The sequence below is a fragment of the Rhopilema esculentum genome, chromosome 10, assembly GCF_057945365.1.
Source record: "Rhopilema esculentum isolate cy_ngs chromosome 10, ASM5794536v1, whole genome shotgun sequence".
NCBI lineage: Eukaryota > Metazoa > Cnidaria > Scyphozoa > Rhizostomeae > Rhizostomatidae > Rhopilema > Rhopilema esculentum.
In genome coordinates, this window is record NC_142824.1 from 9,983,598 (window position 1) to 10,006,524 (window position 22,927).

Here is a 22,927-nt window from a genome sequence, read left to right on the forward strand (position 1 = left end):
AGCGTTTTACTGCAGTTAAAAACGTGAACACCAGCAAATGTACTCATCTTCGGCTATACTTGTAACAATTACCCTGTCATCTACATCTAAAATCTAAGATAAGAACAGAAAATTCTAGATCACAACCGGTGCAACGACTAAGCCATGCTTACTACTGCTCCTTGCACAGTCACTGACAAGTCAATGTATAATTTCAATCACCTTATTAACGTAGGGAGACAATTAACTGGCTACAACAGGGCTATGGAAACGTTTTACACAACAATATTCTAAATTCAAATCTGTAACGTCATTTTATGATCAGAACAGTTAATAAAACAAATTACACACTTAAAAAAAGGCGTGCTATTCCACGGCAACACAAAAACAAACCCATACTTTAAAAATTAAACAAACACAAGACATAGCTTTGAAATGTCCCAATTCCTTTAATGGCAGTCAAGTTTTACTTCAATTAACTATATGCCACAGAAATCTTAATTCAAAGATGCACATTTGTTTGAAGCAGAATAATGCCTGGACTTGCTACAAGTCTTGGAGTCTACAAGTCCAAATAATGCCAGATGACACAAAGGCCTGACATAATCTAAAGCTCTTAATCAGTTTTTTCATGCTGGTAATAATTAGCTCATAGCTGTAAGCTACCTATGACTCTTCTACTTCCAACAAAAAAAATCGATAAGTTTAATCGAGAAGGGATTAGAAATCTCACCAAAGAAAAAGTAGTTTGATAACATGGTAATCGGGGATGATAATTCCTTTAAAAAAATCTTTGCAGTTTTGGCCCCTACCCACTAAAAGTAATGGCCCAGTCGGGTCTCTATTTCAATAAAGCTTTTGACATGTCATTTTTCTTAACTTGCTGCTGACAGATGAATATTGCCTTAAGCGTGTTTGAAAAACTTTTATTTAATGGATAGCTGAAAAGCATTCAATATTCTGCTAAATTTTTTCCTTAAAAACGAAAAGTTTTGGAAATTTATGTGACATATACTTAAGAGTTCTTTTATGTAATAGATTCATCTGCAGTCCTTCACCGGGCATTTATACGACCCAGAAGCGCTGTTTTTAAAAAAATGGAAAAAATCTTCTACCGTACCAATTGCTACCTTCTATTTTGTAAACGAACTTACAGCTTACAATCGTTGGTTAGTAGACAATCCCTGACAATATTCTATATCTTTTAATGGCTTGGCCTATTAATTTTTTCGCATTTTGCTACTTGTGTTACCAGCAATGGTTACAATCACATGCACAAAGACAATGCCTCATTACATAATGGTCCGTTTGACAGAAATTTGAGTTTATTTCGATGAAACGTTGCTCAGGCAATCTAAAGTTCACATACCTCAAGACCAACAATCAAGTAATTGTAAATAGACTTCCTAAAAGTATACGAAATTTTACAGGGGCAAAAACACAGACGGCATATTTATATTATATTTTATGCACACCGCTATATACTATATATATATTCGACCTTGTGTATTCTTAAAAGAGATGTACACAACTACAGATAAAAGACAGTTTGTCAATATGCTTCGCTTGAATAGGGCCTACGGCTACCCTTCAGACTGAGAGGCCAAGTATCCGTCGGGATGTTGGTGTTGCTGCAAAGCTCTCATTGTTGCAGCATCTTGTGGAAGGCATGACTTTCGTCTGGTTGCCTGTCGAGCTTCTTCTGTATTGACCCGCTCTTTTATTTCAGAGTTCTTAAGCTGTGAAGATGACACAAAATAGACACTGACTCATTATTCTCTATAAAACGCATAAAGCTATGGGGTAGGCATATTATATCTTCATGTACGAAAATGCCATATTCCTAGGGACAGCACCTATGGAGCCAACTTACAACCCCACTTCTAAGTGACTGGCGTTGCCTGTACCGGTGGATAGGGCATCAAACATTGGTGCCCAGTGTGGGATAGAAACAAATGCAAGACACCATTGGCCATTGCCTGTATGACATCGGCTTTTAAACAGCGAAAACCGTTCCCTATTTTGCTGATGAATATTAGCCGTGTGATGAAGATGCATCTTCAAATATTGAGAGAAGAGAAAATATCACATATTGCCAAGTTGTTATTTTCATAATGGGAAACATTTTCACTGGCTTGCAAAATTCGAAAAACATTGTTGGCTGGTTGTTCAAATTATCCTAATATATTATAAGAAAGGGTTTTTCGCTAAAATTTATTGAAACGGCGGTTTTATCATCATGCATTCATTAGCTAGATTAATGATCTCATGTCACTAATAAAACAATTTGCTACTGTTTTTACCAAAGAACTTCCCTGTTTAGAAATATCACAACAACTGACAAAATTCATTTCTAACTAGTTCCAGGCAGGCTCGGTGGGATTTTAGCCCTACAAATCTATTCGTAAATCCGAAAACAAATTACCTGTTTGGCCAATACGTTAGAGTCCATTATACCATCGGCATCATTGTTGTTTCCATTTGTGTTGGCGAGTATGGACGGATCAGTTGTTCCATGGTTAGCAAGCAATGGCAACTCCTCTCTTAACTGAGGATTGACTTCATATACTCTCTTGCACTAAAAGTTTCGACAATCGAAATGCATCAACAAAATGGGGCGGTTGAAAACAATAGTCAGCTGAGTGTTTGCAAACAATAATAAATGCTTTTCTGGCGTGAAAAAAATAAAAAAAGCGCAATGTCAGGAGCACAGTGTCTTTAAGAGCCTTTTTCGCATATTACGATAGTGTTCGAACTGCCACCAAATGTAAGCAAAAGTACATCCCTTTACTGAGTACCCTGCGTTAAATATTGCATCCGGGTGGACATTCAAACATGATTGCCTTTGTCCATCAATGACCAGTGCCTGAATATAAGAATCATGTCCGGAAGGTGTCCAAGATTTTCCCAAACTCTGATATAAAAATTCAGTTGGGTAACCACATTTTTCACTTTTATCTTATCAGAACAATTTCAACCTACGGATGAACGTTTACTTAATAGTTTTAAGCCTTTTGCATTGAAAAAAGTTTACTTGGCCAAAGTATGGTGTCCGTAGCCACGGCTAAATAGTGTTGAACTTGTGTCTGACCGATGCTGAAAAACCTACTCTAGTGTCTCTAATAGACGGGCCCCCTTGTATTAATTTCAGAAGAATTTGCCCTCCCCCCGTCGCTTATCAGCATTCCCCTTCTATTGAAAATTGGCCGCAATGAACACCCCATTCTATTAGAGACACTAGAGTAAGAAACGAAAAGGCATCATTTTGCAACCGAAAATTTAAAAAAGCATAAGTCATTTCTATTGTTTATCTGTTCTTACCCCTATCCATGATCCGAATTTCGATATTGATGAAGAACACCCCCTCCAACCCCCACCCCCAAAGTTGAGTAACCCTGAGCATTCTCCAGTCAATGACACACAAAGCAGTTGTTAACTTCGATTTCGAAAGTACAATTATCTTTAAAGCACAATGTCAGTATGTTAGAAATAGAGCTCATGCACACACAATAACACAAAATCGATTCTTTGAGATAAACAAAAAAGACTTCCATGAGAAGGATAGCATCGAACATCATTATAGAAATACAGTACAGCTTCCAGCACGTTCAAGTAGGTACTTCTACCAACAGGCGCCAAGCATTTTGTGGCAATGGAAACATTTACAACGAAAAATACTTTGAGAAGGTCAGTTATTTCTTCTCGCCTTAATTGCGCACTTGTGGTGAACGGGGAAGGCCGGTTTCTACACCATTAAATCACAAAATATCTGTTTAGACGGCTGCGGCAATATGTTTATCTCATTGTTTCAGAAAATGGGAAATTCACATCATTAGCCAAGAGAGACATTTATCAGATTTGTTGGATGCTTATTTCCCAATTCGATTACCATATTTGTAAACAGCACATTAATAAATCCGAATTATAGAATTGTTCAAGCTGCAGTTACTTGGTGCAGTTTTAATCATTTCAGGGACATTTCAACTGTTTATCTCTTTGGAATCAATCCTAAATCCATAACTGCTTACAAGCCAAGCAGAAAGCTACTATTTGCAGTAACCATATTTTCAAATAATCCTACAGAAGCGGAGCAGCAACGTCTGTGTAGGCTACCATAAAATTAATGGAAAATAATCTGTTAGTATCTTCCTTTGAATTCAGGTGCAGGTGACATTCTGTTTAAAATTCAAAGTTGATAACTTAGCAATAAATTTTGTACAAGGGCTTAAGTAGAAATATTTTTGCTTTTCAAATTCAACTCACGTCTGGGTTATCAACTGCTAGTTTCGCGATTCTTTGCCAGGCATCCTGTTTTTCTTTCAACCTGTCTTTTTCTCTGCAAGCAAACGCACTTATGATTAGGTGATGTAACGTAAATCTAACAACAAATGCCAGCATGAATTATCCTGGAGACAGCTGTTCAGGCAAAAGCATAAACATACTCAGAGTTATGACTTCAATCAAATATTGGCAGATGAGAATTTCAAAAACAACTAAATCAACATTAAATTAGGGCTGGGGAGGGGGTGGGGGTTCTACGCTGTCTGGTCAGGATTTTTGAAAATATTACTTCGAAGTGACCTTTGAAGGCCGTTGAAAAAAAAGTGTGGCTTGGAATTATGACTTATTTGAAAATGATTGGTGATATTTCTTTACCTTAGCTTTTCTTCTTTGTATTTCCTTGCACATTCATCAAATAGTTTTTGATTCATTTCCATGAACAACTTTAAAGCATTATAAATCAAACCATGAATTGTTCTAGTGAAAAAAAAATGATTCCTTGAAATTTCCATCGAGTAGATCCTTGCAAAAGAATACAATTTAAGAATAGCAACAAAATTTATGTCAACTTTGATAAGATTAAACGAAATACAATAGAAGTTGATCAGCAGATACGAAAACCACGAATAAATGAGCTTTAAAAGATAACTATGTGGTATTTACGATATCATAAGCAATCACAAAAAGTTTATTTCTGAACTTGAGCAGAGACAAAAACCAAGCTGTTTTTCCTTTAATGCCATGTCAGTTTCACAGCAAGATTAATTTCGTTTTGAAAATAAACTATGAAAATTAGCTTTTTAACAAATCCATTCTAGAGGGTGCCGACTTTGTTAACGTTGCTTGACTTATTCAGACAGCCTTAAGTACTCACTTATTCCAATGGGTCTTGGAATTTCTGTACAGGCTTGGAAACATGATGGGAAGGATGACATTAGCATTATCGCTAACCAAACTCATCACGTATTCATTGTTCCAAAAGTATAACGCACGCTCGGCAACCTAGGGATGAAAGTCAAATAATCAAGTTGGGTTTTGAGTTTTCAGACACAAAAATCTGTTTAAGGAGACCTGAAAGGTCAAACCTCTTTCTGATAAAAGATCGTATTTTATGCGTAGATGGCGGATACTAACCTAAAAGGAGGTTAAGAAATGCCTATAAATATAAGATATCAGTTAAATATGTCAAGAACTGGGTGAGATAAGGCAAATAAAAAACTTGAAGTTGGCTAACGGATTACTGTTATTTTGGCTTGGTTCAAAATGTTGTGAAGCGAGACCAAATTACAGTGATTTGTTAGGGGTAAGAGCCTGTGCTTCAGTGGCCATATCTCAGCCAATATCTAACAGATTTTTGCTGTCTTCGCACATTAAAGGTATTCCGCAATGCCCTTCCAGGTGATATGGTCCAAATTTAAAAGATCTTGAAATATAATTTTGTAACGTCTTCACTTTAGAACGCTATTCTTTTATTGGGAAAATCAAGTTTTAGAAAGCAGTCAAGAGGGCATGTTATCTAGACCTTTGAAAGCTGACGTCACAAATACCAAGCTGTGTACCATTCAAACACAAATTGTGTGAGAAAATTCGTTTAATGTTTGGAGACAAACCTGGAAATGTGGACTGGAGACACATCGGGCTAGTTGTTTGAACAGCGGTTCAATCGTCTTTACGAATTCATTCGGTTCTATTACATCAAGGATTTCCTCAAGCTCATTGAGAAACATGACCTTTTGAAAAAAGAGATCAATACAATAATTGAATCATAATGGAAAACAAATAAAGTAGAAGGATTTTTAATAGCTCGTTTCTTAAGTGTTGGCAAGGAATGGTGACGTCTTATATAAAACGTGTCACAGTTGCCAGCAGGGGCGGATCAAGAGCAAACTTGAAGGAGGGGCAGTTGGTAGTGGGGGCGCTGAAAAATTTTCAAAAATTGACGACGAGAGAACGCTGTATACAACAATTTCAGATCCATTTTCGGAATAAACAACATAACTTTGAAGTAATCCTTGAAGCAAATTAACCTATTGGTCTCAGAAACTCTTTCACCTGATTCGCATTCTTCAAAAGGGGCGCACATTTGCCAAAAAGGGGCGCCATACTTGCTTCAACTCGTCGAGGGAGGGGCAACTGCCCCTAGTTAACTTGGGTGTTACCTTATACTCCACAGATGTTAAGTTCTTCGCAAAACAAGGGTACAGCAACTGTCTAAAGGATCACTACTCTGATAAATACTTGTCTCGTGGTGACCCCCCCCCCCCCCCCCGCCCAGCATATTCATCTTTTTGGCATTTTCTGAATCATCCCTTACTCAAAATGTGATAGAAAAAATACCAAAACCAAATTTAATGGTGCTGGAAAAACAGTTTCTGCCTTCATAGAGGCTATTTTCGGCCAAACAGCAGAACAAGGCTTTCAAAGTTGTTTCCATCATAAGAAATGACGTATACATTCAAAGAAGGGTATTTCCGCAACATGCGAAAATTTGAGCACCAGACGACTTTGGCTATTAAACATATCACTAATTTACCCTAATACTCACCTCCTTAGGGCTGTGAACTTTGGGCCAGAATCGTAATAAGCCAACGACAACCTTGGGTTAAGAAAGCAAGAAATACGGTGTTTACAGAAATAATTCCGTGTTTTGCTACACTAAAGCGTTCAATTAAAATCCAATCTTGAGTAATAAATGATAAACAACTGAGATAAGGAATTTGAAGAGCTTTTAGAAGCACTTTCTGAAATGTAACTCTTCCAAATTCATATTCCTGCTCGCATACTGTAAGTTTGATTGACAGGGCGCAGGTGGCATAAAAATCAAACCTATTTGTTACTAATCAACTTCTAAGCAGAATTACACGTGGGTTATTCATATATCAGCTTATAATCAAACAGTCGATCAACATCATTATACACTCCCCAAATTGACAAATGATATTACAAATGCTAACATTATCACAGTACATCAAACAAACATTGGTTGCTAAAATTCTGAACATACTGAACATGATACGAGCCTCTAGCAGATTATCGGGTTTTTGTTGCAAATTCTTTCGACTATTGTTCTTGGCAATTCGCATGTATTAGCCAATTAAGATAAAATATCTTAAAAATGGACAAAATATATCAACTTAGAAAAGAAAACAAATAGACGAAACAATTTTTCAATAAACAGTGTGAAGCCGTCGTTCTAAGCTCCTTAGATGTAGCGAATGCTTGAAATTTTGCTGGATAAATTAAACCTAATCATTCATGTAATAAAGTCAGTTGTGTTTTTTCATTTCGAATGGCTCTAAACGCATAAGCTTGTGGAACAAATCCTTTACGCAAATAGAGAAGGTCTTAGCAACATACCGGCTCGGTTAATGCAGGGTCTTTCTCCAAGAACTGCACAACGCAATAGGCCAATTGTGGGTGGTACATACTTAATTGTTTAGCTTTGTGTAGTGGCAATAAAACTTTCAATAAAAAGATTTTGTGCTCTTCTTTTAGAGGCAACGCAAAACCATTGATAATACTACAAAAGAAACATTGGGAAAATCACATCAAAAATCAAATCAGCAGATTAAAAAAGAACACCGCAAGCACATTTCTCTAGCTTCACAAAGACCAAAGCACCATTTCGGTTTCATAATCCCGGTACACTCCTGAGGTTTACAAGGCAACAAAGACCCTTAAATCCTGATATCTAAAACACCGTTTAAAATCGATCCTTCCAGCGTGGTCCCCTGGGCTGAGATATGCGAAGAAAACATGCAACGGGAGAATCGGTTCATTTCTATGGCTTAATTGAACAGCAAATATGGTCGTCCTATTTAGTAAATATCTCACTAAACAAGCGTGACTGTCTCTATGTAGCAGAATGAAAAATGCAAACAAAAAAGAAACAATATCAAAAAGTAAGCTAATAATGATACAAAACATTTAGATCCGAGGGAATACCTAGCCTTTGGCAAAGCGTTACGGGAAAATAATGGAACAGAATATCAGTGAAAAGATAGATACGAGGTTGATGGTCATGATGATAATCATGATGATGATCCATTATGATCGACAGGCAATAAAAGTAAAGTGTTTTAAGGGTTTTACCTTCCTAAAACTTCGAGTAGTTCTGCTATTCCGTTATGGCGTTCAGTTTCATAGATAAACCTGCCAAAATAGGAGAAAACAAGGCATTTAAAAACGTGACAACACATCATTTGTAAAAGCAAAAGGACTTTAGGTAACGAAACTATCCAAATATCTATACTGGCCTTTTATCAAATAAATGAATTTGTTTCTGAAAACTCAACTCAAGATCTACGAAGCTTCAGGACTTAAGAACTGACAAGGTTATGATAAAATAAAGGTACTTTACATGCATACATTACACAACATTAAATATAATGCTTATCATAAGAAAATACCTGTAGAATATATGATTGATCTGTCTTCGAATGAAAGCTCTAAGGCTGAGAAATTTTCCATAAATTCTATGTAATATGGTTTTGAGGAAATCCCTTTCACGAGGGTCTTCACTATCGAACAATTCTAAAAGCTGCAAAAGAGCAAAAGGTTGCACAGTTCAAAAGATTTGCTGAGCCATAAAATAAACTAAATCTTTGAATGAAACAAACTCAGTAATTATCAATGAATACTTACTATTAAAAAAAGTATTGTTTGGTCATGTTTACATTAAAATTATGACACAAAACAGCTTCACATGAATATAATATAAATTTAATTAATGGTATGACTGACAGAATAAAAGTTACGCTGAGTTAATTGACATATTCAAAACATATCGTAGTTTTCCTGAAATGTATTAATACCAGATAAATGAAAATTTATGAATATCCAAATAAATACATTATTTGTTTGTGGAATACCCTTTTAATCTTTACCTCTTAAAAAACCAGGATCAAAATTTTCCATGTACTCACAAAAATTCACAAAAAATCAAAACGACAGTGATACAACTACAGTGCAATAAAAATATCACAGGGTGCTCGAAATCTCTTCGCAACAATGCAGCCATTCACAATTAACTCAAAGTCTATTCACAATAGATGCCAGGTGAGACATACAGGGATGTTTAAAATCTAACATGAACATATTCACAAATTTTCAACGATTTTATCAAAGAACCACAAATGCTTATGTACCGAAGTTGTCGCGTGTAAACTCAATTCAATTCAGTTCGATTCAATTCAATTATAACAAATTCAAGCTTTTAATTACAGGCTACATGATTAAAAATACTTATAATTGATAAAGCTTAGGGCAAATAAAAAGAACTCAGATGAGCTATCGAGTTATTTAAAACTGACTTGATATTAAACATAGATGAAATTCGATCCACAGAGGGAGTGACTTAGTTGTTGCCTTAATCGTGAAACCTTAATCGATTTTATTAATCGTGAAAATCAGAGTTGCAACTTAGAACCGCTCCGTTCTATACGAAAATCAATTCGTTTTTCATTTCATTCAAAAACAATTTCAGTGCAATTTTGATTCTGACACAAGGAGACTTAGAAGAGTACCTGAACCATGAACGTTTGGTCGATGTATTTCTTTGCAACATTTGGTTGAAAATCTGATGATTCCAGGAACCTCAAGAAGAACTCATATACAATCTGCAAAAAACACTGGGTTATCAAAACCTGGACCAAATTTTGCGTTGCCACGAATCATTAGCAGATAGAAGACTTTGCCTGTTTTTCCCTTCTAGTAGCTACAGACTGGGCGAAGAATTTTGCAATCTTCCCAATATCTTCTCCGAAATTCACCACATAAAATCAATACAATATAAAAAACGCATGCATTGACAGCCTGTTTCTTTCTCATAAGGTTTATAATAATTTTATATACTCCATGTTCTAATTCCTAAATGTTTGAAATTCAAAGGTAGTGAGTGAATACGTAAATGGCTGATATCATCCTGAAAAACTATCCCGACAAAAAGGCAAATCGTTGATATGTACATGATATCTTGCATACCAAATTATTACTATTTATTGCTTAATATGCTCCAAAAGCATAATGTATTGATGTCAAGGCAATAATGAATGATGAAACAATCATCAGAGATTTTAGCAAAAGATAACTGCAGTCTGCATATCTTCTAATATCAACGGAGCCTTGTTGCATTGAGTGCATCCAGTCAGTTTGAGACTACATCAGGAGGCACAAGAGTGAAATAATCTTGTATAATCAAAACATAATCGTAAAACAATTGTATTAATGAATATTGCTAGAATAACTCTGCATAATAATCTACTAAAAGAGTTCAGTGTACGACACAACATAATCTGAAACAGAAGCAATAACGAAAAAGAGAATAATTAAGTATATTTATGTGGTCAAAAAACTGAAGCAGTATATCTATAGGGTTTCAACTCTTGAAATAAACTTAAAAAACCCACATAAGAAGGATATCAAGTAGAACCAAACCTGCAGATGAGGCCATGCAGCTTCTAGTGTGGGCTCATCTTCTTCCGGGTCGTATTCTGCGCCGCTCGGATTTTGAGAAGGCGGTAAGGCTCTAAATCCATTAACTGCAAACTGTTAGAAAAAATAAGTCCAAGGTTTTGTATTTGACCACACACGCATAGTTCAGTTCGGTTGAGTTTTGAATGGTTAATTGTTAATGACATTATGTTCAATGGTGTACAATGTAAATGGCGCCCCATGAAATTAGACAAGAAGTTGCAAATGAGATCTAGAAATATCAACAAAACCTTGAGTTCCCCCAGCTGCAAATTATGGTTAGGCCACTGACAAGGTTGTAGAATATTTTGTCAAGTTTCTTTCTTATATTATCTCTATTTGACAGTAGTAGCATTTCTAGAAAAATATGTTTTATAAAACGTTTTATGACAGCATTGGTTTAATACTTTATTTGCTTGCAAAACAGCCACATTGCATGCCTTTTTGAAAAGAAACCAAAAGCAAGGGCGAGTTATTTGCCACTGTAACAATGCATGCCTGCTTACAAAAACACAAAAGGCAAGGAAAAGTAATGAATAACGTAAGTCCCCGGGGGCTTACTTTGCAACAAATATTTTAGTTTGGGGGCTTATTCAAAGGGGTGGCTTATTTGAAGGTTGGGGCTGGTCAGTATTCTTAAAATGCAGATATATTGGGATAAATCTATTACTATGGAGGGAATACGTCTGTCCATGGGGGCATATTTGAGGGTGGTGGCTTATTTCACAAGAATTACTATAAGATGGGGAGCTTATTCGAGAGGAAGGGGCTTATTCGAGGGGGGGGGGGGGCTAGTTCGGGGACTTAGGAGAAGGATCAAAAGGAGAAGGATAGATAGCGAGAAGCTACTAAGGGGCTATTTTAATTGTGCTGAACATGGATAAACAAAACCAACAACAAGCAATCAAGTAAAATTACCATTTTAACTGTTTCGGGATAAATGGGATCAGTGATAACTCCCCGGTTGTGAGTAACATATTCAACAATCTCGTTCAAAGCTGCTCGTTTAACTTCCTTCCATTTCAAATCACTGAGTGGATCGACAATAAAATCGAACATCGTACAACATTGTCGTAACTTTTGTATGAAAATGTCTTCTTTTTCGTTCTGTGGAGCATCTATGAAGAAAATATTATTCATCAACATGTAGCCTGGAGATTGAATTCTTTAACTGGTAAATATTTATTGCATCACTCTTTGCCTAATGAGGCAATAAGTTCTTTACTATTCAATTACTTCTAGAGATTATACAGAAGTAGCACTCCTGTTTAATTTTGTCATAAGAAAAATAAGGCAAAATTACTATACGCAAAGTTTCTTTGAGGCTTGCTTCCTATCAAAAACATATACCATTTCCTTTATTCTTATCAAAATGAGTGACTTACGAAACTAAAGAAACTACTCAAATAAATATTTGAAACAATTAAAAAACAGTGGGCTGAACGTAGGAGCAGCTGGGAAGACTTTCTCGATTACGGCGATAGCGACAGAAAGTAACTGACAGATAAGTCTGTTAATTTACGAGATCCAAGGTGAAAAGCAACAGGATTCTGAGACAAGCACACTAAGGATTTTGGGACTAGCGTCCTCTCCCCACCATTCTTACTTTGAGAAACACTAACGAGCAAAACACATTGTACTGAACAACCATTCTGGAGGAAATCTACAGTTTGTACAGTAATTAGAACACTACACGTGGTGCAGATGATAACCAGACTGGCGATCAATTGAAAATCAACATCGGCAATAGAGGCCATGCATAAGCTATTATGTTAGGAAAACCAGAACATATTTTGTGCCATTCCCATTCCCAATGGCTGATCACAAAACCAATTGCTGATAGCAATCAAAGAAATCAGTGCCAAAAATTTATTGTAAAAATCTAGAGATATATTTAGGCGCACATGGCCAGGAGTAGATAGTGTTCACATATGCTACAGCATAGAAAACCAAAGTACAGAAAAAAATACACATACTCTACTTTCAAAGCAAATCTTTTAAGTTTTCAGATAGGCTATTGCATACTGACAAGGCAATCTGTACACATATTCTAAATAGTTGCGAAAATATTCGACCAACAAGTCACCGTTCAACTAGAGTAGTTATGAATTTTTTAAAATTCAGTTCACAACAGAGATAATAGAAACATACTGAGAAGAGCAGAATTAAAACTCAAGCTATTGTGATAAGGCTCAGCGCCCCATGCGCCGCTTGTACCTGCTAGCAAATCTAGCTAGATAATTTCAACATACTTACATACAGAATATTCCATATCAAAAAACTCGTCAATCGTAAACAAATTAAACACAGCTATCAAACCGATTTGACTATGTGCTCCGAAGCTCCAGTGATTTAAAAATCAAGGAAATTGAAGCTGACAACAAACTAATTGCAAGTTCAATTCACCTCGAAGACATCTTAGCATCGCCTTCAAACTGGTCGCTGACGACTTCAATTGTTCAAGTAAATGCAGAACTTCAGTTCAGTTCCGCAAAAAAGTTCTGATTTCTTGGTTAATCCTTGATATATGCACTTGCACAACACAGCTGCTTTTGCATTTCACATAAACGGTATAGATTAAAACACTTTCTGATTGCGTTAAATAACAACAGCCTAATTTGCATATTTATAAGGCGAACTACGAAAATCACAGATACGATGATCTACGCTATTTCGAACAAAAAGGAACCTTTGAGCATCAACAAGAAGTGTTGCTTTCCAGCAAAAGATTCTACATTCTTGATGAATTTGATGGCTTAAACTGTGAAAATTATGCAATATAGGCGAAGTGGTGTATTTGACTGCGGTGCAGAAGGCTAGGGCGTCTATCTCAAGTCTGATCCAATCTGAATTATTTAATTCATTTCTCCTGACCCCCTCTTGTATGGATCGTATATGTTCATGAGAAAATACAAACCATTGCATTTTGTAGGGCTCAGACCTCTTCTGGGTTTCAACGTCCAGGTAACGTTGTCAAACCCTCATTTTGAAGGAAATCTATGCTTATGACTCTTTGGATGAATGGATACATTCGAATGAAAAAGTCATATAAGGCGTGTTAGGCCACTTTTCGCAAATATAGGATATCTTAGTTGTGAATAGCGTATACTGCGTTATAAATCATTATCAAAACCAAGCTTTCTTATTTGACCTAGTAACCATAACTGCATATGCCGGGCATATATTTCATGCTTGTTTTCGGCACTGAGCAAGGTAGATGCTTCCAACGAAGACGCCAAGCTGCAAAACGAGTCTGGAACTTCCTTCATTTTGAACGACAATCTTTGATGTCATATTAAGCAAATGCAGTTTCAATACTTTTTAAATATTTGGGAGTCAAAACCTTGAAAACTTCCTTTCGAGTCGACAAATGATAAGGCTCCGTTGCCCTTATCACCATGGCTTAGTTCCCTTTTACAGTTCATTTTTGGATTTATTCTGTTTAATACGTAATAGAAAACAAGCCCCCTCTTCAGATGTTTGCGTTTCTAATCGCCAGTGAAAGAAGATTACAAAGACTCTACAAAAAATAAATAACATAACCAAAATTCTTTTTCTGGTGCAAGACGATAAATCTGAATCAAACTCTGTATCAATTGCAAGATATTAAATTTTTGAGGGTTCTTCAATACCGTTACTTAAGTTCTTGCCTTCAAATAACAAGCAACAGGCTCCTTTGCTTCGCTCAGTTGACAAGCCTACCTTAACTCGGCATTACGCGCCAGGGACGTCGCTAATGGAGGGCACTTTCCCCCCATACTTTGTCCGTTGGCACATAATTTTTTTCTCGCCCGTGTTACTATAATATTTTTGTAACTTGTTAAGATTTCTGTAGCAGCTCAACTTTCAAAGTATGGCACTAAAAATACTTGAAACTTTGGAATTCTAAATAATAAAGTAGAAATACATAAAAGCAGCATATAAAATTACTTGTCTTATGACCACACCCAAAAATAATGAGACACGCCCTTCTGTCGGCAAAAAACAAAACTTCACCCCTCCGAAAAAACTTTTTGGCTTCGCCCCTGTTGCCCGCCCATCTATCTTTTCAGTGTTGGCTTCATGCCTGATCTAAATTACGGCCAGCCAGTTGCAGTTGAACCCCAGCAAAAACTGAGGAAGAATGACGAACTATAAATGACGTTTTTGTGACTTAAGATGCTTCGGCTCATAATTAGGTATTTATCTTTGCATTTTCAGGGAACAAAACAAACACGGCTCCCATGCAAAAAGATTGAGGTACACTAATCAAGCTTGAATTGAGCTTGCATGGTTCATTTTCTAAAATGCTTTCACGATGAAGAGAGACTGTAGCAAATAATTGAGCTTCTCCACATTTAGCCAAACCAGGATTCCAAATATTCAAGAATATCGATATCGAGACGAGATTGCGTCTACACGAGAAATTTTGGTAAGGTTCCGAATGGAACTTTTTCCTAAGCGATCCCGCTTTGGTACGGCCAGCCGTCCCCTTTGGAACGGCTCCCACAGGTCCCGCGTAAACGGAAGGCCTAACCGTGCTCATTTGAGTACGGTTCCAAATGGAACCGGTCTCGTGTAAACGCTGCCTTAAGGCTGATTTCCACTAGGCGGATTCTTTCGCGCGAATCGAATAAATTTTCGTAGCGATAGAGTAGGACCGTGATCTGCTTTCTGCGAATCGAATTTTTTCGCTGTGAAATCTGAGAAGATGACACCACGCATGCTCACATTGGCAAAAATTCGAGTTGCAACTTGAAATCGTCCTGCTTATACACCAATCCATATATAGCTCTGCCTATACGGCATCAAGCAATATATAATAGAACCGTAAAACAGTAAATTTTCATTCGATTATTGAAATATAAATTTCATATCATTTAAATGCTTTATCTTTAAACTTAGTTTTCTGGATAGACAGATGCCGTACACGCCAATTAATTGCAAATCCAGTCTCAATAAGAGGATTAACGATTTAACTTTCATTTTAATCAAAGCATGCAGAAATCAGCGTATGCGCGCTACCGATTTCACGATGGTCAAAATACTGTGTACAGTGACGTCATTTGGTTATCGGAATGCTCGAAAAATAAGTAAATTAGCAATTAAAGGGAGACGGACGGAAACGAATGATTAATTCGGTATAAGTTGATACGTAAACTTTGCGCATGTTACCCTTTGGCAAATCCAAACCGTAGAATCCATGTGTAATCGAACTATTACCTTACAGCATGACAGGCAAATCGTATGCAGTGTTGTTGCATGTTAATATTTCACACAAAGTAAGCAGTACAATATATAAAAAGGAAATCAAATCAAGATGTCGGCTTGAATCAATCTGTTTTCAAAATTTAGTGGATTTTCAGAAAAATCACTGCTATGTCGGAAAATTTTCAATTTTGAGCCGTGTGGGTAAAAAGAAGAGGTGAAACAAACCTTTTAGCGAAATAAATTACTTGGACTGAAGCACTTTCCGAATTGTCGAGAGGCAATTCACTCTTGTAAAGAAAGTACTGGATTTCAACAAAAATAGAATGATTTTCCAGGATTTACCGATTTCTACCAAAAGTGATTTGCTGTTCTGATATTTTGTTGGTTAAAACCAGAACCTTTAAAAGCCAAATTTTGTTATAGGAATTGACATGCAATCCCTCCAGACGTCTAGAATTTTCAAGGAAAGATTTAACCACCTCCTTCTTCCTTGACTAAGAGATTTAAAACCACGTCTTTTCGAGTAAATTTCCATTTACAATTCCAGGATAAAAATAGTTGAGACTTTCAAAGAAAATTTTTTTGTCTCTCTTCCCCTTGAAAAAGTTTTTTCCCCTCTTCCAATTCAATGTTGAATGCAACTTTTTGATGCACATTTGATAGAACTCTTATTCCAACATTGATTTGATACAAATTGATACAACATTGGGGAGAGATACAAATTTACAGAGACATGGTAAAGAAAAAAAATTCAAAAGTTGCATTTTGTTTCAACGATTCGTCTGTGATTGTAGACGAGCCAGGCTGCTATCCACCATGGAAAAATATGCTACTAAGTCTCATGCCTACTTGGTACCATCATCCCAAGCGACATTTTATTTCAGTGACACCAAAACTCTATTTCTTTATGTGTCCCCAATACTAAGTCTGCAGCTCTACATGACAATGTCATAAATTGCATCTTTATTTGATACTGAAGACCGGGACAGTGCCAATTTTTTGCCTATCACCAGTTTTGAAAATTTTGTCCCTGGTTTGTAAATTTATAAAGTCACGTTGCATAAGGTAAAATATTTGAAAATGAGAACAAGGAAATTGATCAAACCATCAAGTAGCTTTCTGCCAGTAGAAATTATTTTTAAGAATAACATTTTATCATTAAAATATGCTTCAAAGACTGCAGTTTCTGGCAAACTTGAGGCATTAAAATTATAAAAACAATTTTCCCTTCAGTGGCAGCCACTGCCACTTCAGGTAATAACTAAACTGTAACCTTGTCCTTTTCTATTGATTAATATGGTTGTGAGGTATCATGAAAGTTCACAGAGAGTATGAAGAAGAGAGAGATAAGATAAAGTACATTTTAAATATCTTTCCTGCTAGAACAAAAGTTATGATTTTTACTGCATCAACCACCCCTCTCCCCTTACACATGAAAAGGTTCTATTTGATCTAAAAAAAGCAAAGAAATTTTGTCAGTAAATAATTTTTTCTGGCCACTTCTAGAATTCATGACTCAATGCCTTTAATCAACAAATTACTATCAAATGAAAAACAGTAGAAAAGAGGCACTGCAAAACAGGATAGGTAAACTAAAAAGACTGGGCCCTTTTTGTTTTCTATTGAGATTTTAACACCTTCCTGAACAAAACCCAAATGCCTTTAATCAACTACTTTTAACCAATAAACTTGGTTAGCTTTTGACTGAGAAGGAGCTCACATGAGCATATCTCAGCAAATTTATGACATATAAAAGAGAAATTGGCTATTGAGAAGTATTACATGATACTCTTTCAGGTTACTTTGTCTAGATTAAATAAATAAAGAAAGATATTTCATGATCTTATCACATAACAACCACAAAGCAATTTGTTAAACCACATTCATTCCAGAAGGATCAAACATCTTCATTACCAGGGAGTAACAAACAACTAAGATTAAAGTGACAATGACAAGCATTTGAAAATGTTTGTTGCATTTAAGTAACTACATCAAGTGACTAGAAAAATTCACTTCTACATTAGAACTTCCACAGGCCCAAATTGGTTAATTGAAAGTTATTGAGATCTTCAAAGATCTTAAAGATTAATTGTTAATTCATAGATTAATAGTCAAGTTCTCAATTACATGGAAATGAAAATATAACCATAGAAAAGAACAAAATAAAAACAGAGGAAGTCTGCTGCTAACTGGGACTAACACACAAACTGGGACTAACACACAAGAAAGCAGAAAGAACAATTTCAAATGAGGTCAGTAAAAGGTAGGTCATTCAATAAAATATAATGTGACTTCAAGGTAGACATGAATTACTAATGAGGGCAACACTATAAATGAGTACATCATCAAGTAGCTGAAATTATTATAATGATGGACAACCAAAGCACTTACAAGCCAATTGAACTGGCAATTTTAATTCTGACTGTAACTGTAAAAAGTTCACTTTTTCCAAACTACCTATTATTCAAAATTAATCTTTACCACCTGATATCTTAAAAAAGCAAATTTGATAATACCTTAAAGAGTCAGAGCTACCAGAAGTAACAAAAATAACAGCTAAGTGACTTTTCAAGGTTCTTAAAAACAAAGAAAATAATTTTGTTGGAACTTGAACATCAAGATAAACCATTTCCATACACTTCAGAGATCTACTAACATCACTATTTTATATTAGTGATTTTCTGATATGCTTTGGGCAGAAGCATACAAAAACATGTTTTAAAATGCATATGCAGATACAATACATAGCCTCAGACCAACCATGAATCTTTTAAAAAGTTTATACATTACCTCAAATATTCACTTTGAAACATATGTTCCCATCGTTACTTGGCTAATAATAACAAGACAGAAGCCAGGCTACTGATTAACTAACCTTTTATCAGTGGCAACTTCAATAGCTCCCTGTTCTTACTGATGTTAAAACTTGATGAGCCTTGTCTTTTCTCTTTTCTTATGAGGTTTCCTGGTCCAGAAAATTTTGACTTATTTGGGGGGACAATTGGAACTTGTGGTGGCGCGCCAGATACCTTTCCTTTGCCTGAAACCTGGAAAACAGCAAGATACTATTTTTCAGTCCATTCTTATCAATACTGTTACAAAAAACATTACCATAAATGATAAACAAAACAAACATTATTGATTGCATGTTCAAACATGCTAGTACAACAACCAAGCCCCATTTGCAATTAAAACAAGAAAAATGCATAGTTTACATTTTTAACAAATAATGCTGGGGTTAAATAATATTCCAGGTAAACCCAAAGAAAATATTGGAAACCTGTAAGGTAAACAGTTGCTTAATAGATAATAGGCAGTTTAAGCATTGGCGACGATAACCATAACGATAAAGATAGGAGGCTTTATCAGCTTAATGCACAGGTGTCATTGGAGATTCCCCTTCCGTTATCGTTCCCCCTCATGGTTCTAGTACGATAGAAATCTGATGTATTGTTCTTTGACAACGATAGGATTCAGTGACAGATTTTGTTGAGTTTTTTGAGGATTTTCAACTGGAAATGACTTCATCAGCCACTGCATTATCAAGCCTTGAGTCAAGCCGGTGAGTTGTGTGTTTTTTATTTGTTTAAAACGATTTATAATTTTGTTTTCACGATGGAATCAGGTCTACCTTTGTTGTTAAGATTCACATAGGCTGCAGCGTTTAAATTTCAATAAAGAATTCTGCAAATTCAGTAACAAATATTGAGAACTTAAACTTTATTACTTGAATATTAAACAAATTCTTTGAAATTTTTGTCAAGCGACCAAAGTCATTTTTTTCCTGGGGTTTCAACTTCTAACTCCCAAGGTTGATAAAAAGATGAATCATGTTTGGGCTGAAAAGTATATTTACCTGATTTCAATTCTTTTTAAGGAAACAGTTCTAATGGAAATGATGAGATGAGCTTTGATGTGAGAAGGAGGATAAAGACCCAGCAGCAAAATTTTGGTAGGCGAGGGTTGGCAGTGCAGAAATGGGGGAAGAAATGCTTGTGCCTTCCCTTTTGTTAACTGTGTAGTATTTTGTACATATCAATTCTACGTTAGAAATAAATTTGTTCTTTTAAACTGCGTCATCAGTTATTCCATAGTGTCAAGATAAAATAAAGAACTATAGTTTCAGATTAAATTTAGGCCTTTTTGTAATTCCAACAGAAGAGGTAGATCTTTGTCGTTGATAAAATTTAAGCTGTGTGCGACAGCAAGAACTTAATTAATATATTTTATGGTCAAATTTTATTTAGCTAAAATATATTTAACATTAGCGGGGCATTCAAAACTAGACTTCCATGGCAAACAAGGAAGTGTGTCATGCGGTAGAGCTGCAGCCCCTACGGGTGTCAATGCTTAATGTACTTATACCACAACGATAACGGAAATGATGACAGTAGGTTCTGTCGTTATCGGTATCGTTATTGTCACCTGTGCTTAAACTCTCTAATTATCTAAAGTTGATGCTATATGAATATTTTGATAAATCAAAATCATTAAACAAAACATAGAAATAAACAATACAGGTTCACTTGTGGTACTAAAAATAAATAATAGGTACTTAAGAACTGGCAGGCAAAAATATTTGAAGCAAATAAATAACACCTCCCCCCTCTCTTCCAACCAGCTCTTTTTACAAAAATATTCAAAAATCTCTCCATAATGGTCGCCTCTAAAACCATGGTCACTAAGCTTGGTGCCTGAAAGTTACAACTTTGAGCACACTTTTAGACGGGTTGGTGTAACATGAATTAGCATTTCATCAACGGGCTAAGCACCACTTTTAAGTCTTTAAAAACAAAGGGAGGATATGAAATTCACAAAAAATGTAGAAAGAGGTTTGTATAAATAGAAATTAAACTTGTGTGTTAAACTTTTAAAGTCGTCAGATGTCTGGACAGAAACTTAAGACTTGTCGAAGTAAATCATTATAACCTTTGCAGTTTAAACTTTTAAAATTTATTACGTGGAAGAAATTGGTTCACGAATTACCATAGAAGTTAAATTAAATTTACTAAAATAATATGACACAGTTTGGTGGTTGTTTGTACTGTTTATCTGTAATTAAATTCATCATTGTATCATGCTTCTAATTATCCCATTGTCCATCTAGTCATGTAGCCAATAACACATTGTGTGTACCAAGTATCTACATTTAAACATGACTGGACTTCTCTAGTTCTCCAGACCTTTAATATGGCTAGCTTGGTTGGAAACATTTAATTTACAGATGGAAATTTTAGTGAATGCTTCAAAACAATGATCCTAAAAAGACAAGGAGCTACTACGGATGGGTGCAAGTTTTTGATTAAAGTGACTCAGATTATTCTTAGATAAGAGAAAAAAATGAGAAATTATAATGAGGAAAAAAAACAGATCCATCAACCAAGGTGTGATCGAAATATTCGCCTCCTTAGTCCTGGAGAAGATTGGGCTATGTGTAAAACCAATCATATTGAATATACTTGGAAAAAAGCTGGCAAACAAAAATTTCCTTTAAGTTTTTAATGGTTTTATGTCTGAGGGAAACAAGGGTTTTTTTATTTTTGGTTGTATGTAGATAGTTCTGTGATTTAATACTACATGGTTTTAACTCTATTCTATATGTATTTTACTATCATTCATAATGAAATAAAATGTTCCTGTTACATCTTAAAAGAAGCTCAAACTCCATATGAAAATAATCATCTATTTGAACAACATAAACAATAAAAGAAAGTTTTTAATATATAGCACCAGAAAAGACCAAATTAGGTCAAGATCTGGTTCCACATTCCTCCAAACAGAGAACTGTAGGCAGCAGAACATCCTTAGATAGATATCAGGCTTTTATGATCCTTATATGAAAGTATTTTATAATACAAGATTTCAGATTGATAAAAAAAATCTAATTCAATCTAATTCAATATTATTATTGCCAACTTCACCTTTCCTGCTTGCAATGTTGCACAGCCAGAGAAAAACAGTTTTTCATTGAGCAGGACGCACCAATAAAAAAAAGAAATACGGCGTCAGATTGTTTGCACCTTTCATGCATATAGGTTGAAGATCTTCCTACAATTTGCCTCTTCTAGAGAGCAAGCTTATAACCCAAACCCCTTTTTTCAACGCATATCCTACAACTTTGAAATAGTCCAAAAGAATAATGGTCTCAAGTTATTTACAGCAACGTTAGCGAACACTGTCTCTCGACTCCGAACATATCATAAACATCAAATAAGATAACTACTCACATCATCGCTGTCGTTGTTTCCTTTCTTGGTTTCGCCTTTTGATGAGTTCTAAAAAACAGCAAAATGTCATGATCTTTTAAATTAATTGAAACAAGGAACGTAAACATCGAAAAGGGAAACCAATGTTCGAATAATGTAGGCCGGTTACTATGATCCAGAAATGCTGCTGGTTTCCGATTAGGCGTTTACCTTATCTTTTTTGCTTTTGTTTGGCATGTTTCTGCTAGGTGTTTTTTGCTCTGTTTGTCCAAGCAGGGTTATATCATGTTTGTTTACACGCAATTTGCAAAGCAGCCAGCCTAACTTCGCCACATTATCCTGATGCGATGGTATTTTATTTGCTTGGGCCTCTGTGTTAGCGGGGTTTGGGGAGAAGCAGACTTTTGACTACAGTATAGGTGCTGCGGAGGAGAGCCCTCATCATCGTTATCATTATTGCTATCACAATTTTTCATTATCCAGTCATTTTTTCATAAGAAAAAGGGTCGACAACATACAGTGAGGAAATTCAGGAACTCATTTTTCGTACAGGTTTCTAAACAATGATGTCATTAATTTTACATTTGCGGTCGGTCCTATTTGTGATTTTTCATGCTAAAAATTTTCCAAAAAAAACTTGTTAGGAAGAGTTTTCGCAGCAGCAAACAAAGACAATTGTCGATGTTTCTATCATTTCAAAAACGGTTGTGACCTTTATTTCAAGAAATTCATTTTCTTTCTAATGCTCTAATGCTTAACTTAGATGGGGATTGGGAAAGTATATTTCCATTCTCTGTGTC

At 35.6% G+C, this 22,927-nt stretch overlaps 1 protein-coding gene across 1 annotated transcript; it reads right to left on the reverse strand.

Moving 5' to 3' along the window:
- Window positions 1–29: 29 nt before the first annotated feature.
- On the reverse strand, window positions 30–22,524 carry LOC135694587 (serine/threonine-protein phosphatase 2A 56 kDa regulatory subunit gamma isoform). Its single transcript, XM_065213397.2, has 16 exons — window positions 22,338–22,524; window positions 22,149–22,196; window positions 18,797–18,968; window positions 11,650–11,849; window positions 10,696–10,806; window positions 9,786–9,878; window positions 8,670–8,800; window positions 8,353–8,412; window positions 7,618–7,780; window positions 6,806–6,856; window positions 5,871–5,990; window positions 5,135–5,262; window positions 4,636–4,737; window positions 4,243–4,315; window positions 2,405–2,557; window positions 30–1,718 (listed from the first exon to the last, which is right to left on the reverse strand). The coding sequence occupies exons 1-16, from the start codon at window positions 22,362–22,364 to the stop codon at window positions 1,563–1,565; spliced, it is 1,788 nt and encodes a 595-aa protein (XP_065069469.1). The 5' UTR covers window positions 22,365–22,524; the 3' UTR covers window positions 30–1,562.
- Window positions 22,525–22,927: the final 403 nt, after the last annotated feature.